Source organism: Microtus oregoni, unplaced genomic scaffold, assembly GCF_018167655.1.
Source record: "Microtus oregoni isolate MIOR12 unplaced genomic scaffold, Mior012 000001F_ref0000356, whole genome shotgun sequence".
Taxonomy (NCBI): Eukaryota; Metazoa; Chordata; class Mammalia; order Rodentia; family Cricetidae; genus Microtus; species Microtus oregoni.
Window position 1 is genome coordinate 68,976,114 of NW_024543060.1, and position 19,961 is coordinate 68,996,074.

A 19,961-nucleotide genomic window follows, 5' to 3' on the forward strand; every position below is an offset into this window, starting at 1 on the left:
AAAGCGATACTAAAATTTATACAGAAGTTCTAAAAAGCAGAAGAAGAAGGTACTGGTATCACTAGTCTTTAGGATTTATTATTTAGTTTTAAAGATTACAGAATGAGTTATTGAAACATTGTCACCTAAAGGACCAAGAGAAATCGCCCAGGATCCAAGCCTAGAGGAGAACCTGGCATGTGAAGAAGAGCATTGAAGGTCATATGGAGGTGAAACTCTATTATAAGCAGTACCATCCCCTATTCAGGGATGAAAGAGTAGAACAAGGCCCCTACTCACTCTACATAGTCCATGTTCCAGGTAACAGACCCTTCCTTCAAAAAGAAAAAAATAAAACTTTCAGGGGAAAAAAAATAAGACTTTCAGGGGAAAATACCTTTGTGAACGCATGGATACTGAAAGAAAAGAATTTCTTCTCAAAAAGAAACAGAAAACACACACCATAAAAAGAACATTTGATATTTGACTGCATTCAAAATAAAGCATTCTATTTGGTCAAGGACATACCATATGAAATCAGCACAGATTGGGAGATTCTTGCCCATTACGCACGGATAAATGTTGCCCTCTGGCATATATGGGAACCATAGCAAATAATGTGAAGACAGTAAGCGATCCAGCGGAAGAGTGGGAAGGGCCAAGGGCGGTTTGCAGAAGGGGAAAAAGTTAAGAGCTAATGACTTAAAGCTGCCACATTCATTTTCACTGTGTGTGACTAGGAATATACAAATCACTTCTAACAAGGAAGTCGGTTTTAGAGCCACTACAACAGCTAGACATTTCATGGAGCGAGAGTCTAAATGGGAGGTCTCCATAAAATCCCTCCCCCAGAGCTCAGGGAATTAATTGGCTATTGTAAGAGCCAGAGGGGATGGAGGATGCCAGGAGAATAAGGACCTCTGCATCATCTAATCAAGAACATTTGAGCTCACAGAGGCTGAAGCAGGAAGCACAGGGCCTACATAGATCTGCACCATTCCCTCTAGGAATATATTGCAGCTTTTAGATTGGTATTTTTTATGTGACTCTTGACTGAGAATGAGTGGGTCTCTGACGCTTATGTCTGTTGTTGGGACTCTTTTTGTCCTATTGGATTGCTGTGTCCAACTTTGATATGAAAGTGTTTGCTTTCTCTTACATTTTATTTTGTCACTTTTGGTTGTTAATGCTTAGAAACCTGTTATTTTCTAATGAGAGACAGAAAGAGAGTAGATCTGTAGGAGAGGGGAAGTGGGAAGGAACTGGCAGTAGTAGACAGAGCAGAAACTGTAACCAGGATCTATTTTATGAGACAAGAATCTATTTTCAATAAAAATATAAAAATGCAAAAATGAGACAGAAATAAAATAAGAAAATTTCTAAACTCAAAATTTGGCAGGGGAAGAATAACTGTCACAGGGTGGTGGTTTGTAGGTTGGACAAGCTGTTGTCTATTATAATGAGTAAAATACTAAGCAATAATGAAGAACAGATATACCATGAATTGAAATATGCAAATCAATCATGTCAATTAATGCTCTAAGGTCCCGACTTGTTTCAGAGCTCAGGAGGTAGGAATCAGGCAAGCGAGAAATGTCACCTCCAAGATTTGTGATGCATTCCACATTTCCTAGAAAACCTGAAAGAAATGTGGCAGATAGCATTTGAAAGAACTACTTGCATCATAATGACAATGTTGTATGTATCTCTGAGTTTTCTTTCTTTTTTTTTTTTGTCTCTGAGTTTTCTATGTGTTTGGAATCTATATATTTGGAAGTCTTTAATGCTTTATGTTTTTTTAAGAGAGAAGAATGGAGAATCATGGGGCTAGAAGTGATGAAAGTTTTTCAGGACTTTGATATGTGACTATCCCTGGAATTCATTGCCCTCAGAGAGCTGTGTCCACTTGGTTCACTTTTACTTCGTGTTCTCTCTCTCTCTCTCTCAAAAAAAAAAAAATCACTTCCTTAATGTAGCTTGCTCTAGTTTTTGACATTTCTAATCCACTCCCTGAACTGGATTTCTGTTGAGAGCAACTTACCACTGTTTCTGGGTGCTTGCATTATCTTTCTGTGTTACCCATTTTTCCCCATTAGAACACAAACTCTTCATGGCAGAAATTCTGTTTGGTTCATCCTGTCTGTATCCACATCACCTAGAGGAAAGCCTGACACAGAGTAGCCGTTCTGTAAGTATTTGTTTAATACATTAGTGAAATATTTCTGAAATTAGGATCCTGAGAGGAAAAAGGAGGCCAGCATCTCAAGAAGATGCAGAGGAGATGGTGGAGTAGACAGGGCACAAAGTTCTCACTAGATGCACAGAGCTAGAGGAGAAGACAGTATGCCTCAGAGGCACCAGCAGGAGACTGGGATTGGGGATGAATGGACAGATGGACTAGACTAAAGAGAAACTGAATTCAACCAAGCATGAAGTCTTATATTCACAAATAGATTTATTTGGCTGTTGTTTCTACTCAAGAAGTTTGAGAAGGTTATAGAACTTAATAAAGAAATTTCCTAAGTCTTTTCTCTCGTGCTTTAAAAACAAAACAAAAGCAAAGCATCCAATTCAGTATACGACAAACATACCCTGTCTCAGGGAGGGTTAAACACTTCTGTGCTATCTATGGAATGTGACAGAAGCAAATGACTTTTGCTGATTCCCAAACATTGGATCTGACTCTTGTTGGTGTTTGTTTACTGCTTAGGGGAAAGAAAGACCAGCGCCGAAAGCTAAAAATAAAAACAGTCTAGTCGAATGTATCTTCATTGCAGACTGACGTTGGAAGTGATTTAAGAAATAACTGTATCAATCAGAGATTTTTCTAGTGTCTCAGGCTTTTATGACAGTGTTATCACATGATATATAATACATATCAAAATGTGTAAGAAATAGTAGTACTACATATGAACATATATGTGTGTCTTTAATGCTTTATTTTTATTCTATATGTATGCATATGCTTTGCATATATTCATACATACATGCACACACACATGTCTTTCAGAGCCAGAAATGGTATATATGTGTTTAGAAGGGCTCTAAATTTCAGCAAATATCCCATACAGTTCTGGGTCATATATGGTGAAACAACACTTCGGGTAAAAGCCGTGTAGATAACATTGTCTTCTCTTCACTTATCTTTCCGTTCATGTGTGTACTCGTTTTTTGGAACAATATGCTTGGAAGCCACAGAGCTGAATAATGCGGGTGTGTCAAAGCTGGCAGATTGAAAGCTGTGAAGAATTATGTCCACGGGACAGTAGCACATAAACATAAAGTGTACTCCCAGAAGATGCAGAAAATTCAATACATGGTGGCGTATTAACTGCCATGAAGACACAACGTTATAATTGATTAGTGTCCTATTGCAGCTGTCATCAATTGCCACAAATTCAGTGGCTTCCATGTAAGACCAATGGATTCTCTCCCTCTTCTGTATGGTAGTGATCCCAAAGTAATCCAAAGGGCTGGTTTCTTTGGAGGTTTTGAGGATGATCTGATCTCCTGTCTTCCCAGCTGCATTCCTGGCACACAATGTTCATAACTCTTTTGTCTGTCTTTGAATCTTTACATTTCTTTTCTACTTTGTTGCCTGTTACCTGCTCAGCATCCCCTGACTCCCTCTTAGGAACCTGCATGGGTAACCTAGATCATAATTCATTTTATGGATTCATAAATTAATCACATCTGCAAGACCTTTCTCACATAAGATATTTCTCTAAAGTTCCATGGGATGTTGCTAGCTCTGGGAGTTGTTTTCAGTCTACCACATATATTTAGAAGTGAATACCAAGAGAAGTATAACTATTAAAAGGAAAACACTGCTCTTTCCTTGAAGTACCCATAAGTGACTTAAGTTCCACAGTCAACTGGAAGATTCCATCCTTAGTGGATAAATGCAAAGTGAGTTGCAAGCAGAGACTAGAGCTCGCCACAGTACAGTGCTAATCTTCTTGCCTGAAGCAAAGTGTAGTTGGGAAGTGCAATGACTTTGTTATAGCTGTGTTTTAGCGCAAAAAATGGACAAGGACCTCCAGAGCTTTTTGCCATACCGTGTCAATCAGCAATATGCCTCCACTCCCTACGCGGGGTACACTATTGTGGCAGACGCAGAAAGGAGTGAAAGCATCGGCCAGAGGCTTATAAAGCTTAACGTCTGACAGAAGGACAAAGTGACATGCGTTAAATATAGATAGCCTATTCACCTATATTCACCTACAGTCTATAGGGCCACTGGACCGAAAAGGAGCCCCACGGTGGGTAACAAGCCAGTGTCGGGATTCTCAGTAAGTGTTTTCCTCCCGAATCTTTAATAAAATTCTACAAAAGAGAAAACTAAGAAATATAGGTAGGAATAAGTTACTAGAACCATATGATCAGCTATAATACCCTTGGTTCTTTTTAAAACTACATTTGATCTGTGGTGCAATTTAGTATGAGGATGCTCTTCAATTTTATCAAAGATGTTTTTGTGATTATTTTTGTACTCTATGACTCTGTGGCATGGATGACAGACACTCATTGAGAGATTCTTGTTTTTTTTTTCTAATTTTCCCTTTCAATTAATAGGCTTAAGGCAGTTGTGATTTTGATAGTAGCATGTATCTCTTTCTAAGTATTGTGAATTTACTCCTTATCAATCCTGATTTCCAAATTCTCCCTGTTCTCAGAATATGTTCCATGCCTAGGGAGGGGACTCAGCGATGGAGGCAGGATGCTGCCAGCTCTGTCACTATAAATGCCACAGAATAAAATTTCTACTGTAATATTAAAATTTCTGTTCAACGGCCTCTGCATCTGAGGAACCCTAATTTTTCCATTGGTGGAATAATCTCCTCTAGTGGTTTCCCATCACGGTGCCAGCTAAGATTCTAAAGTAACTTTCAGCTTCCCAAAGCAGGCCAGTTCTGGCGCTATACTTCACGTCATGGACGGACTCAGTTTTCTCTCCTCAGAGCCTCAAGGACCTTCTGCACTCCGGTGGGTTCTTATTCTCTTCTTCACACCCCCAGCTTCATGTTTGCTGGCTTTCACATCTTTGCACTGGTTTTCCACTTTTGGCAGAGTTCTGTGTGTATTTTTTTCCTTTTTCTAGAAATAAACATTATCTTTTGAATTTTAAGTAGCACTAAGGTTACAGACATTTAATTTTTTTGTTCTCAGCATCTCTTTGTATCTATCTATCTATCTATCTATCTATCTATCTATCATCTATCTATCTATCTATCTATCTCTCTATCTTCTTAGAGCCCAATTACTGACATTTCCCTGGGGTTGGCTCTATTTTTCTGATTCATAGGAAGAACCACTGTGTGAAACTGAATTCATATACATAAATGCACTCAGCTTTATTGGCTAGGAATTTAGGAACAACATATCATTGTTTTGTAATTACTAGTGAAAGGTACTGTTTCTTTAGTTAAGTGAAAGAAGGTAAATTTGTTTTTTTATTATCACGCTGCTTTAAGGCTGTGAAATAATTGCCAGGCCTTGCAAAATCCCCAGTGTACTCTTGCAGTACACCTATGTATTGCAAATAAATGTGGTGAGCTAGAAGCTTTATTTAACTTAAAATACCAAATTACAAATGTCAAATCAGAGAAAATGCTATTTAGTTCTTAAACAGGTGCAGTACTATTGAGAATGGGATTTCTTTCTCTTGGTGTTGGATGTAATGATACAGGCATCTTCCTAATTATACAGCAAGTACCACGATTCAACTTTTTAATACAACAAATAATTAAACAGGCTAAAAAAACAATCCGTAGACAGAGATTTAGTTTCACTGTCTTCTAAAACAACTCAGCAGCACAGAACCCTTCCAAACTCTTTACCCACAAAGTCGGAATTTATTGCTAACACTGTACTCATTCCACAGGTGAACTTTGTGAAGATAAATTTTTAAAAAAGTCAGGAAAGTTTTGTAAATTATCAGGAGACAGTGTCTAAATTTATTTTGTGGAAGATGTCAGAGTGTTTCTGACAACTATGTGTGCTTTCTTACATTTTTTTGCTGTATATTTCTGTTGTGGGCATATATTTACTTTCTTAGGACCTCTCTAATATAATAAAATGTGGAATTTTTATGTAAGTGTCTAAATAATTGATTGCCCATCTTCACTTCTGGGCTACATAGTCTGAGGTTAACTGAATCACCTGTTCTTTGAAGAGGGTTTCTCTGATGAGACGGTGTAAATCAGAAGCCCATTGTGACCTGATGCCATCAGACCTCATTGCCATATCTCCCCACTGTGACACAAGTCCCCTGAGAGGAGAGGCCTTGTCTTCTTTACTTACATATTGGCACTCATCACCTGAAGAGTTGCCTGACAGTCAATGGGTGCTTATTAAATATTATTCAAATATTTGAGTCACATTTGAATAGCCCTACCATGATGTCCTTAAACAGTCTCCAATGCTTATTGCAAACTGCACAGCTAGCAGGGACACAGTTTGAACACTATATTTGAAGTACTAACCATGTGGTTCTGCTCCAAAGAAGAGCAACCATCATAATGTCATCTGTCTGTTGCTAGGGCCATTCTTAACTAGATAACATTCTTTCCTGTCAAATCCACATGTCGTGGCAGCATCCTCCCCAACATGCTTTCTAAGCAGACAATCTAGTTTTCAGGATAGCTGGTATTTCATTACCACTCCTTTTTATATGTTTGTTTGTATGTATGAGATAATAATGCATGAAGGAGATTTAAGAGATTTGCCTATAGATTTTTTGTTGTTTCTGATGATTAAAATATTTAAACTATTATAAAGAGCCCGAAAAAAGACCCTGAACGAGCATTTTAAGTACTGATAGTCCATAAACCTATATGAAGGCCACTGGGTCCATTGGGCATCATCGTTTTATTTTTAATGACAAAATGTATGTTTGCGCATCGCTTCCTTTTTATTCCGGAATACGGTCGTAAGGGCGGGGCTATCAGAATAAATTTCTGGAATCAGTGTATTTTTCTTCTTTATCCTGGTAACCCCAGTGATTTTTGTAAATCACTACTAAGTTCACAGACAGTTTAGAGAGTAATAGAGCAGTGTTCAAGAGTAAATCATAGAGGAACGTTACTGAACAGTTAGGATGTATTTTCCAAGGACAAGAAAAATGTAAAGGAATAAGATTGTACAGAGAAAATCACTCTTTCATTTTTCACAAATTAAATGAGGACTAGATGTGACAAATTCAGGCAAATTAATATGACACAGCAATCTCTCAGGCATACTATAATAAACAGGTTATGATAAACTGTTCCCTCGGCCAGGCTCTTTGAACAGAGACCCACTGACTCTCCCAAGTTGGCAGAAGTTGACAGTGATAAACCGGAAGCTCTAACTCTCCTGTGTCAATCTTAGCATCATGTCCTTCCTTGGGATCTTAAATTTGTTGTGGGTAGAAGCTCTAGAGTGGACAGATAAAGCCTGGAAAGCAATTTATATTTCCAGAGACGGACTCTTATCAGAGAATGTCAGAAAATGCAAATATGCAGGTGCAATCAAATCATATTTCATTGCTTTTACGTGATAACTGTGTTTTCATGAAGATTTCGTTTCCATGTCATGGTTAAGTTGAACCTAGTCACTTTTAAAGAGGCAACAAATATGATCTTCTCTCCCCACTACAAAGGGAATTATCTCCAAATTCACTTCATTAACCACACAGGAATCACTCAGTTTATGAACTACTTTGGCTGTTTCCCCTGATCCTTCAGCTGGATCTCACTGGTTTCTGCAGGGCCCTGGAGTAAGCAACCAGAATACAGATTAGGTGAATAATTGCTTTTAAGTGAGAAAGTGACAACAATTGGCTTTACTTGGTAACTAAAGGACTTGTTCAACGGCGTTAGGATCAATTGAATGCATCCATCCATCTCTTTGAACCACCACCGCCTCTTTTCACTTCTAACTTCTACCGTCTTTCTCCTGGACTGTACAGTACTGTAACATATTTTCTTACACCTCCATTCTCTTCTGATCTATCGCCTTCGCTGATATCAATGCAGTTACTCTCAAAGCTAATTCTGGTCATGGCATTCCAGAGCTCAAATCTTGAAATGACTGGCCTGCATCCACAGTATTGCATTCTTAGTTTGCAACATGGCTTATGGGCACTTCTGTACCAAGGCTTGCAATTTCTCTTGTCCAATTTATCCTTGTACATCTCTTCACTTTTTAAATCTGCCTCTCTACACGCAGTTTTAAGTAGTCTGCTATATAATAACTCAGTCTATTTGCCTTGTGATCTTTTTCAGAACTAGATTTTTCACTTCTTTGCTTAATATTCTCCTGTGTATCTCCTTGTCTGGTATAATAAAACAACTGTATTTAGAAGTCCCTTTGAGATCACTGTTATTGTCTTATGATGCTTTGGTCTGGTGGGTTCACAAGATGGCTCAGTGAATGAAGGAGGTTGCCCCTAGGTCTGATGACTTGAACTCGGTCCCCAGGACCTGTATAGTGGAAAGAGAGAACAGACTCTCAGCAGAAATCCTCTCAAATCCACACACATACTGTGACCAGGTGCTGTCCCAACAAATAAGTAAGTAAACAGAAAAATAAACAATACTTCGGTCTGGGATATTACACACAAACCCATTTTGTAGCTTACTACATCTCGCTTTTTTTTTCATCCTCAAATCCATGGATTAATAAATTACACCTGCAAAGTCAGTTTTGCAGGCAAGGATTAGGACTCAAACACTGTTACCTGGGGAATTATCCTGCCTGCTACAGAAGATCAAATAGAACCAAAGATGATCAAATAGAGGCACACTTATGGAATGATATATCAGCCCTAGGAGAGCATGGTTGCCTGAGCTTGTGTTCATATTCTTAACATGACTCAGTGGATAAGAGCTCTCACTGCATCTTGTTTTAATGTTTTTTCTCTTTTAAATAAAAGATTTTTTTGCTTTACTTTGAGTGTATGAATGTTTATCTTCATGGATACATGTGTACCATGTCCATTCATGATACCTAGGAAGGGCAGAAGAAGGCATTGAATTTCCTGGGACCGGAGTTATAGATGAATGTAAGTTTCCATATATATCCTGGAAAACAAACCTGGGTCCTCTGTATGAACAGCATCTGTTTATTCATCTCTCTAATGTCTGTCCCAGGTTTATTTTTTAAGATTCAGTTAAAACATTTGCTCTTCTGAGACATAGGTCCTATTTCCTAGAATCTGTATATACCTATAAAATTAAATTCTTTGGTTCACTCATTTATCAAAGCTTACATATCTTACACTTCATATGCAAGATTTTTATCTAAAAACATAACACTTTCACATGATTAGATATAGTAGACCAAATTTTTTGCCCCATTCAAATTATATTCATTAAAAGAAAGCAGGAAGAGAAGTAAAATGGATAATCCAAACACATGCTCTGTTGAATGGTAGTATCTCAGGATTAATAAATCTTAGAAAGGGTTAGATAGTCCTAGGGCAGCAGGGTTTCTCGGAGAGTGAAATACTGGGGTAGCTATCTGAAAATGGCAAAGGGATGGGTTGTGGCAATAAGAAGGGAGAACCCAAAAGCCTGGAGTTTGTTATGAGCAGCATCAAAGCAGGAGAAATAAAAGCCAGAGAGCTAAAAAAAAAAAAAAAAATCAAATGTGTGTAGGGTTTTTAGATCTTAAAAAAGCAAAACAAAACAAAACAAACAAAGGAAAAACAGAACCATTGGGATTACCGTGAATGAGATGGAAAGTTGGTGAAAGGCAGATGGATAACATGATTTGATTATCCAAGAGATTTTGATTATTGTGTGGAGAACGATAAAAAAGAAATAACTGGGACCAGTGTGGTAGCAGTGGAGTGGCGAGAACAGCTGGGTTCTGCGTATCCTTTTAAGTCAGGGGCTGGGAGGTGAGCGAGAGAGGAAAACGAGGATGACCCTATATGCCAGGCAGCTGGGTAGAAGTGCGATTAGCCGAGATGAGGAAGGTTTTGGGAGAAGCACCTGTGGGCTTGGATCAGCAGGAGTTTCCTTAGAGAATCTGAAGTTTGAGATTCCAAGTGGAGACGTCAGATGGATAGCTGGTTAATGATTCTGGAAGTTCAAAGTTATTTGGCAAGTCATCGATTTGGAAGTCATACTTAAAACCACACAGCAAAATGCTATAATTAAAGGACTGAATGTAAACAGAGAAGAAAAGAGCTCTGTGGTTCCAAGAAGGAACCCTTCAACACTGAGAAGTTACTGGTCCATAGGAGGAAACTGACATTAAATAATCAGCTAAACCTGAATTCTGCTGGTGGGTTGGAGCACTGTGTTGGAGGTTCGACTTGCCACCATGTGTTATTACTGATCTTATTGAGATTAGTTCTAGATTAGAAAAAAACATGGACAAAAACTGTTTTTTCCCCCGTGTGTGAGGAAGAAAAGAAACAGGGAATGTAGAAAGCGAATGCCTTGCTTAAACCCATTGTATCTTGGGCAGCGGTGTGCTCTTTATTCTTGAAAGTGTTATGACTTGGATGTTAACTCACCTATCCTTTCTATGAGAATTCTATCTGGAAGATATATCCAAAATTCAAAACCAAGCAAGCAAGCATGGTGGCACATATCTTCGATCCCACCACTTTGGAGACTTGGGCAGGAAAGACCAGGTGCTAGAGCCAGCCTTTCTCATATAGAGTCCTTGTCTATAAAACAATAAAGCCAAACAAATAACAGCCACAAATATCATAAGAAAGACTACAGAGTATTTTGTTTGCACTGTGCAAGCAAAAGTTGATGATATGGAAATAAAAGGGGTATTTGGGAATGATGTCTTTGAAAAGATGAAGGGATAAGGTACAGAGGAGTAAGCTTTGTGTATCTGTGGGGTGGAAAGGCAGAATGTGCAGGGCTCTGTTTCTTGGGTGGTATTTTTGTGGGTGATTTATTTGTTTGTTTTCCACACACTGTGAACCTCTTAAGAGCAGTAAGTATAAATGTCTTGTTCATTTTGTAGTAGGGGTTTTATTGTTCTCTTTCTATTCCCTTGTACAATGTCTGACACACAGCAGGCATGCAATAAATGTCTGAACTAGAAAATGAAGACATTGTGTTAAGCATGTGTCCGTTTTGTCATCTCATTCAAGTCGGATTATTGCCATCAAATCTTGACAACCAGATTGATTTAATTGTGTTTTTCTTGCTTGACTCTACAGAATGCTCGAGTAACTGGAAAAGTTGATTGACAGGCATGACTGTGTTCCTACCCAAATCAGCTGTGCTGCCTAAATGTTAAGTCAGTGACCCTTGTTATGTCACATTGCAGTTGCGCTGGTATAGATTCAGTATCAATTTACCACTTACGTACCAGGGACCTTCTGAAAACCTCACCTTTCCTCGGTGTCCATCTGCTGTTTGCAGTTTATTGTTCATACAGCACATATCACTAGCTGTCATTCACTTCACCAAATTCCTGAGAAGTTCTTTGAGGATGGTCATTACACATGCATTGCTTTTTATCTTATATTTTATGGCTCTGGGAAGGTAGACAGAATGTGTTCTAAAGTATGAAATGAAAAATACTCGATCTTAGATCTGGTACTTAAAAAAGTACCAAATAAACAGATTTGTAGTTGAATTATTGCAGGCTATTTGATTACCAGTGGTCTCTGGTGGTCGTGGCCAGTGCACAGGCTGCATCTTCTTTCTCATTGGGTGTGTTCAGTGCCCATCTCTTTCCTTGCTTTCCTTTTATCTCCTTATCCTGCTTCCCTTGCATCTCTGCCTATGTGTGCCTTTAAAGTTAGTATGCAGTTATTTACTTAGTTTTCAAATTTATTGTTGGCTTAGTAGTTTTTGGGAGTTCCTTATAACATATTTTGATTGTATTCACCCAAACTCCTTCCTGAAATTCCCCATGACCTAACCCCATTTCTATATCCCTGCAACTTCATGTCCTCTTTTTTTCTCAATTTAACAACCCATCTGTCCATAGCTCCTCATGAACCCCTTCACATTCCATGCTGGAATGTTGCTTGGTTTAATCTTGTATAAGCAACCATAACTTCTGTGAAGTCAAAAGGACATTGATTCTCTTTAGGGGGAAGGAACTTTATTTCTAAATCAAATGCTTACTCATCCTCTTTGAAGACTTTTTTTTAAAATTTTTTATAAGGAATTGCTTGGTAAAATTATTGCCTCTCAGAGTGGCTGGTTCTACTGCCGCTGTTTGTAGATGGTCTGTCCTGATAGCTTTTGGTTTTATACCATTCAGGTCAAGGCTGTTTATGATGATCAATTAAATTTTTCATTTGATTTTGCTGTCAGCGAGGAAGTAGTTTACAGTTTGGGTAAACAGCTGTTATGGAATTTAGCAGATATCTTATTGAATAACATGTCTTTCTAACATTAAGCCGGGATGTATTTTCTTTGTATCAACCCTATACTTTCTAACTATACATCTCTCTTCCCTCTTAGGTAGGAATAAGAAAGAATTAATTGTCTAATCAATTTTTACACTTTAACCGAATACAGCTTTTTTTTTTTTTTGTTTTCATGTTGAAAACAAATATCCACTTTGGTATATTGAGTAAACCACTTACTTTTTGTAGTGATTTAAAAGGGACACAGACTCCCTTATTTGTAAAATGGAATTGGGAGTGATGTGTTTTAGAACTGAAAAGCACACCAGGAAGTAGCTGGTGGCCGACACCATCACTTTCTAAATTAGACCCAAAGAGGTTAAATGATTTGTTCAGTATCCCCCTCAGCTTGGTTAGTGGCAGAGCAACACTAAAATTCAACTCCCCTGCTGCCATCCTTTCTACTTCCAAATGAAATGCATGCTTCTTATTCACAGAATTGATGTGAGGATTAGGGACCACATCTGTGAGAAATAGATTTAGCCTTTGGAAGGAAAGATGCTGGGGAGCTTTATGAAAACTAACCTCATTTGAACCTTTTCTGTGTGATTGTTAGCTTTGTTCAGTTTTATGTTTCTCACTCTGGGACTCTTTTTTTGTTTGCTTGTTTTGGCCAAGGACTAGATAATTTATGATGCTTGTTTTAAGAATCAATAATAAATGCCTAGATAGTCTTAAAAATATGAATCTCATCAGCTAGTTTTGAATCTAGGAGCAGGTGCAGACAGCTTTTCAGAACGGTGGTTGCTTATGTACAAGAAAAGTTTTCTGTTCTTATGCTGTATATTTGGAATAACCAGTTGATTTCAAAAGAACAAAAAATGAGAAAAAGGAAGCATAAGTAAGATATAAGTACACACACACAAACACACACACACACACACACACACACACATGCAAACACATACTTTTCCAATCTGGTAATTCTTTCAAAGCTTGATGCAGCATGTCTTAACAGACCATGAGTTTTCCCTCTTGCGGCGCAAGGGATCCATTATACTAATCCACCATGCCTTCATATCTCTGGCAGGCACATGTAAGTGATAACTTAGAATATTTATTTTGACACAAGGTGTATAAATCCTCTCTATGTCATCCTGGATAGTGAGGAAATTGTGACTTGCTTAACTTGGCTACCTTCATCTGTTTAAATTTGGCTTTCTCTCCATAGTGTGTTTGGATATGTAAACAAGAACCTTTTTTAATTTCTCTACTATCAAAAGTGATTTGTGCAGATTCATATGTGCAGAGAAAATAAAACTCAAGTACCAAAAGGCTAAAGTAACTTTTATATATATTTTTAATTAGGTCCGATTATATGCAAGACCCGATGCTATCAGAAGAGGATCCGGGGACTATGCTCTCCACATTACAAAGAGATTAATAGAATTTTATGAAGACTACTTTAAAGTGCCCTATTCTTTGCCAAAACTAGGTAAGATTTCTTGGTTATTTTATTGGAAGGACTCCTGGAAGATGGAATTTCTTCATCATTAGTTAAAGCATCCAGCAGCATAAGAATTCAATCGTTTATATTTTTAGAGATGGGGAACACAAAAATAATTTCTTCTGAAGAGGTAAAATATGATTAATGTCCTGGAGTCTTGCCAGTAAGTGCACATGGGAATTAGGAAGGCGTTATGTGAGTCGGAATCTCAAAAAATCACCGAAATAGCTACAGTTTGTTAAATACATCCTATGGAAGGGAGCTTGCCAAAATTCAAGCTTAATCAACTACAACGACCATGCGGATAGATGCAATTTGAGCATCTTCCATATAAGGGAACTAGGGTGTTTCTTAGTATCAAGTCAGGCAAGTCGTTTTGACCCTCCATACTAGTCAATATTGCACAAAGACCTGACATAGATAGCCGCGCTCTCTCCAAATTGCTATATGTCAGATCTTAATGGATTGACTTTCCTCTAGATGATTTTGTAAGACTGTATTTGTAGTACACAGTTAAGCTAATAAAGAAGTGACAGAAGAGAAACTTGGTAATAATGGAAATTGTTATAATAATGGAATGTTCTTGTACGTATTCCTTTTACAGAGCGAATGTGTTCCGTAATTGTGGGTCCTGTGAATAACTGCATTAATGTATTATTCTAATTTGTATGAGGCTGTGCTTTTGGCAGGAAGTGAGCTCGAATATTCCAGGATATTCTAAAGGGCACATATATGCGTTGGAAATGTAGAAGTTACTTTCCCTTTACAGAGCTGTTGTTTTAGACGCGACATCGCCACAGTCCTTTGTTCCCCGCTCACCCCTCTCTTGTCAATTTTCTTCCCAAGTGTATTTTCCTTTTGTCAGAAGTCACATACGATGCAATTTTTTTGGTTGGGAAGAATAAAGTATTTATTTGATCAAAAATGTTAGTTTGAACCACAGGTTCACCTCCCTGGAGAACTGGGCCTATTTTATTAACGTACCTGCCTGCTGTGTAGCTTTATTGGTCATACAATGAGTTATTGAGAAAGTAGAATAGCTGACATTGTCATCTATGGGCATGATGTTCCATTTTAATGAATTGTATTCCAAAACCGTAAGGTCTTTTGGAAATATTCACCCAGTATTTATAAACAAAATTTTATTTCACATCGGCTCTGTACCCCTTCCTTGTTACATCTACTTCATTTTTAGAGTCCGTTTCATTGAAATCTCCCTGGTGGTCACCCAAGGCCGAAAAGACTGCCTGACCTTATTTGCGTGGGTGCTGCTGCTGTTATCCATACCAGGTACCTGGGAACTTCCCAGCTTGACCCTAATGTAAAATTCACAAGTGCTTATGTTGCATGTTCAGCAAGAGAAGTAAAATGTGGATCTTTTTTTCCTGTCCCCTTCACACCAGTAATTAGCAGAGGAACTCAATTTCTAACTTCAGGGGGTTCCATGTAACTGTCAGCTTGCAACGGATTCATTCCCGTTCCTCTGTTTCACTCACAATTGAACCATGCAGGCTTTCATCTGCTGGAAGAAAAGCTTCATTCACTGTTACTATGACTTGTTAAGCTACCTTATGGTGTATATAATTGTATGATTTGACTTCCCCCAGCACACTCCTCTTTCTATATCTAGGGGAGTTACCAGAGCTCAGGGGGCTTTCTGAAATTTCTTGTAAAGGTCTACTTATTCCATATGACTGTAGATGTGTATGCTAATGGATTTGTAAGTATGCTCTCTAAATATACCTTGCATAAAAATCCCTAATTGCAGAATCATTTTTTGATAAATCCTCACCTTCCATCATATATTATGAATTACACTTTAAATAAACTTTATATTCAGGAGCTTAGCCTTTGTTAATGATGCCTGTAGATCTAGTCTAGATTTAAACCGAGATGGCTTTGATCCTTCAGGTTTAACAAAAATTGTTTCCAAGGCTCATTCTACCCTTCTTTTCTTCCCCTATCCGTTCTATGAGCATTTATTAAGAGTTTGCCATGTCATTTTTTTTTTATATGAGGAAAAGTGTTTCGTGACCAAAATAGGGAAAAATCCTTTTTTTTTCTAGAGTTTTCATTCTACCAGGTGAAAACAGACAGTAGGCCAATTAGTAACACGTACAGTTTTACCAGTTGGAGATCATTATTCAAATAGTTGTGGCAGTGATCCTACCACTAAAGAGGTTGAAGCAGGAGGATGGCAAGTTTGAGGTTAGCTGCGCTCTGTTGTGAGACCTGATTTAATTAACCAATCAATCAATATTTACAAGTAACTATAATAGCAGGCTAGGAAGTATGTGAGGGCTAGATGTGGCGTGTGTGAGAGGATGAAACATTTTTTTAATTAATTAGTTCATTAATTAGAGTTTTTAACATGGAAGTGTTTATCTGGAAGAGTTTAGATATCAACTCAAGAAAATGAAAAAAAAGTGAGCCCAGTTGAAATCATGGGGCGTGAGTTATTACCAAAGAGATCACAGTGCCTGGAGTTTGAACGCAGATCTTCATGGTGTGTTTGAAGAATGGCAAAGACGCAAACATGCCTGGAAGAGAAGGAGTAAAGGGGTGGGCACTCTGGGATGGGTGTAAGGGGGACAAATATAATATGCAGAACCAGAAGGACACACCCCCTGCTCTCTGAGCGTCCAAGCAGACCGAGAACACACCATGTCCCCAGGAGAGTAGTCCCCAAACTCATAGCTATCCTCTTCCTCAATATCCCAAGCCCTAGGGATGCAGGCATAGGTCACCACAGCAGGTTTGGATCTTCTTTGATAAGAAGCCATTTTTCTCTGTTTGACTTCCCGAAATATATTACTTCTGAACTTTCCTCTTAAGTTTAATTTTATTTATAGTGCTGAACAGCTTAGTTTCAATGAATATGGCTCGCCTCATGCTAGCTTCTAGCTAAGTTTTCATGCCACGTAGCTTATGGCAAGAGTTTTGTGAGAGGAATTCTAGTGATTCTTATTTGGTTAGGTGACAAATTTCCTATCTTTGATCAACACAGCTATTTCTTTATCATTTTAAGTCTACATAAGCTGAGAGTGTACACAGCATGATTTATTTTAAGACCTCTAAATTGGGTAATAAAACCATTTGTATAATGTGCAGAGTTTCTACTTCTTGGTATTAAACGATACAATAGAGGAGAGTATGCTGTGATAATACAAAAAGACATTCTATGTCAAAGCATTTGTAGTGCTGTGCTGTATGTTCTATAAAGCACATTGTAGACATATATAGAATTGAGTTACCATTCATATTAAAAACAAAACACATTAACAGAAGCAAAATGGCAACCATGTTTGTTAATGAAATGTAAGTGATTCTTACAACTTTGTACATCTTTACCCATTTATTCATCACCACAGTCTTTTGAAGTAGGATCCACCACTTTCTAATTTTCCAGATGAAGAATTCTAGGGATTTGGGAGGCAAATAATATGAGTAAATCATAGATATATAAATAGTGAGTTAGGGATTCAAATTCAGAGTTTTGTTAAAAACCATTTTAAAAATTTTGACAACTCATCGACGAAAGCATGTGTCACTTTAATAAAGATGATTCTCTGACTTAGTGGAATAACAGATTAGTTATTTTTGTTAGTTTCTTACTAGTTAAAAGTAGTAATACTTTTAGGGCCATTGTAGAACAAGTGGAAAGGAAAGTTACAAAGAAACAAATCTGAGAAATCATAACGGCATCATTGTGAAAACATACCTAACTCTTGCCCATGTGTTCTCACTATAACTGTTTATAAATTAATGAGGTGGCAGATAAAATAATGGACACAACATTTTGTTACTCATCCCTTTTAGGTTTCAATTAATTATGGCAGATAGTTTTCAGTTTCTTTTTCCTGATGCACTGTAATTTGTAAATTGATGTTTTGTAAAAGAGTTTGCTTGATTGCTTCTTTTCAAGACTCAGCGCGTTAGCTTTTATGGGGAATTCATTACCCGCCTGGCATGGTATTGCGATCGTAGAGGGGGCACAGGTGTTATGTCACAGGAATTTCTGTCCTCAAGGAGATTGTGGGTATGTTGAGGAAAGAATACAGTATTTATAGGAATGAATGAATTTGATACCCACAAAATATAAAAGCCGGACACTTTAGTCTTATAGGGTAATGTTGAATACCACATTAAACGGAGTGTGAGTTCTGCAGTATAGACATGAGACATACTTACAGAGAACCCTCATCTTTTCCTGAATCCCAAGAAGAGTGGCAGGAAAGAAGGGGGAGAGCGCATCCTGAGGATTGCATAAGGCAGGAACCCATCCATACCTGGGACTCTATGAACCACATGAACGAGTCTGTGTTTTTATAGAATGGAATAGATAAGTAGAAGGATAAATTTTCATATTAGAATTTGGGAATAAAGATGTTGGTCTGGATGATAGATTTGTTTAAGCAATAATGGACATATCTGGCTTTTCTATGTATGTGTATGAGTATGTGCATGTGTGTGCTTGCGTGTGTGTGTATGTGTGTGTGTGTGTGTGTGTGTGCACGCACACTGTGGTAATACACAGAGATCAAGCTCAAATATTATTTCTCAGTAACTGTGCACTTTGATTTTAAGACAAAGGGCTAACCTAATTGTTCATTCCTATTAAAACGTTTTTATTAATTTATTTCATCCCTAGTATTTTGTTCAATCAGGAACTTGAGGCTCACCAGTTCAACTAGGCCATTCAGTGAGCTCCAGGGATCTCCACCTCTCCAGCACTCTGAGCACAAAGTCATTACCAGAGTTGGCTTTCAAGGCTTCTAGGTTTCTTGTTTAGATCTTGGTGTTTGACAACAGCCGTTATTTTACCCACTGAGTTACCTCTCCAGTCCTGACATATCTTTTTTTATTACAGTGTGGATGAGAGCTTCAATGATGATTTGTTTCTTGCAAGGAATAAAACCTCATGAAATATTTCATGATATACTGAAACATATATATATACACTTAGGTAATTTGAAATATGTTAACAGTATATGTTATTAAATTTTCATTATTTGTATAGGCTACCAAGCATTTTACCTCATGTGCCATTTGTAAGTGATGAATATAGTTGTGTTTAATTTGATATTATAACACTATAATACCATTTCACGCTAACTTTAAGTCAAATAGTTAAAAAAGATTTATGTTTGATTTTTTTTAAATCATGACTTTTCTTTCCTTACCTTTTAAGAAAGTAAATAATTAGTAGGACGTGTATATTTGGTTGAAGTCCTTATGTAATATTGCTTTTTAAGATGAAATCTTAGGCTTCTTTGTGTGGAAGATGAATTTACTCTAAAAAAGCTTCCTTCAGTCATAGTTTCTCAAAGAATTTTGTCAAAAGAGATAGGAGTTTAATTAAAGGTGGGAAAGAGAGATTATTTAGAGAATTGTGTAGGAAAGGAGCTCTACATATACCTAGGTCTCTATGCATTACACTGATGGAATCAATAGATTTTCTACATTGGGATAGATGGTGTATTGTAACTGCTCAGTTCTGTTATCTGGGTGGGATCTATTGTGGGCTATGGTGATTAGTGCCCTCTTAGGGAATGTGGTGTAACAGAGCCTTGATTTTTACACTTCCAGCAGCCACCCTCTTTTAAACATAAGAAATATTGTCTATATTTTATGAAGGTAGTTTATTTTGGAAAAGCCCTTGATCTAATGATTTTTTTCTTATAAACCAAAAGGATAGTTATAATTTCTTTCATTAAGAAATGTTTTATAGGTTCCTAAGCCCCATTCTGACAACCATTTGTGTGAGAGCACACCAAATCCTATTAAAATAGACACAGTTATTCTAACATTTAACAGTTACTTTAGCACAATTTAACAAGGCATTTTATTCCTTCATTAATTATTCTATAATATGGCCATTTAAATGCTCTTGTTAAGCTATTTTGTAGCTATTACATGCTGTACTTTCAGGGCTACACTAACAAACAGAACTTATATGTGATATTCACTATTTATGATATTTATCCACCAATAAAAAATAAATGAAACACTGAAGATGGAAGAAATCAATGAATTTCGGTGGGAATGATGCATAAGGCCATCACACTATAAACAAGCAAACCATAATAGTAGTAGGAGGATTTAATGCAATGCAAACTAACTGTAGGACTGAATTAACTAATTAATTCAGCA

The 19,961-nt window shown here is 37.4% G+C and overlaps 1 protein-coding gene across 3 annotated transcripts in view; it reads left to right on the forward strand.

Moving 5' to 3' along the window:
* Trhde (thyrotropin releasing hormone degrading enzyme) overlaps positions 1–19,961 on the forward strand; it is a 354,397-nt gene that overhangs the window by 86,797 nt on the left and 247,639 nt on the right. For all 3 annotated transcript variants that reach the window (XR_005975732.1, XM_041665934.1, XM_041665935.1), the window contains exon 3: positions 13,670–13,796. Coding sequence is in view for 2 of the 3 variants with exons in the window: in XM_041665934.1 (XP_041521868.1) it covers positions 13,670–13,796 (127 nt within the window). In the remaining variant the exon portion in view is untranslated. The remainder of the gene's footprint in view (positions 1–13,669; positions 13,797–19,961) is intronic.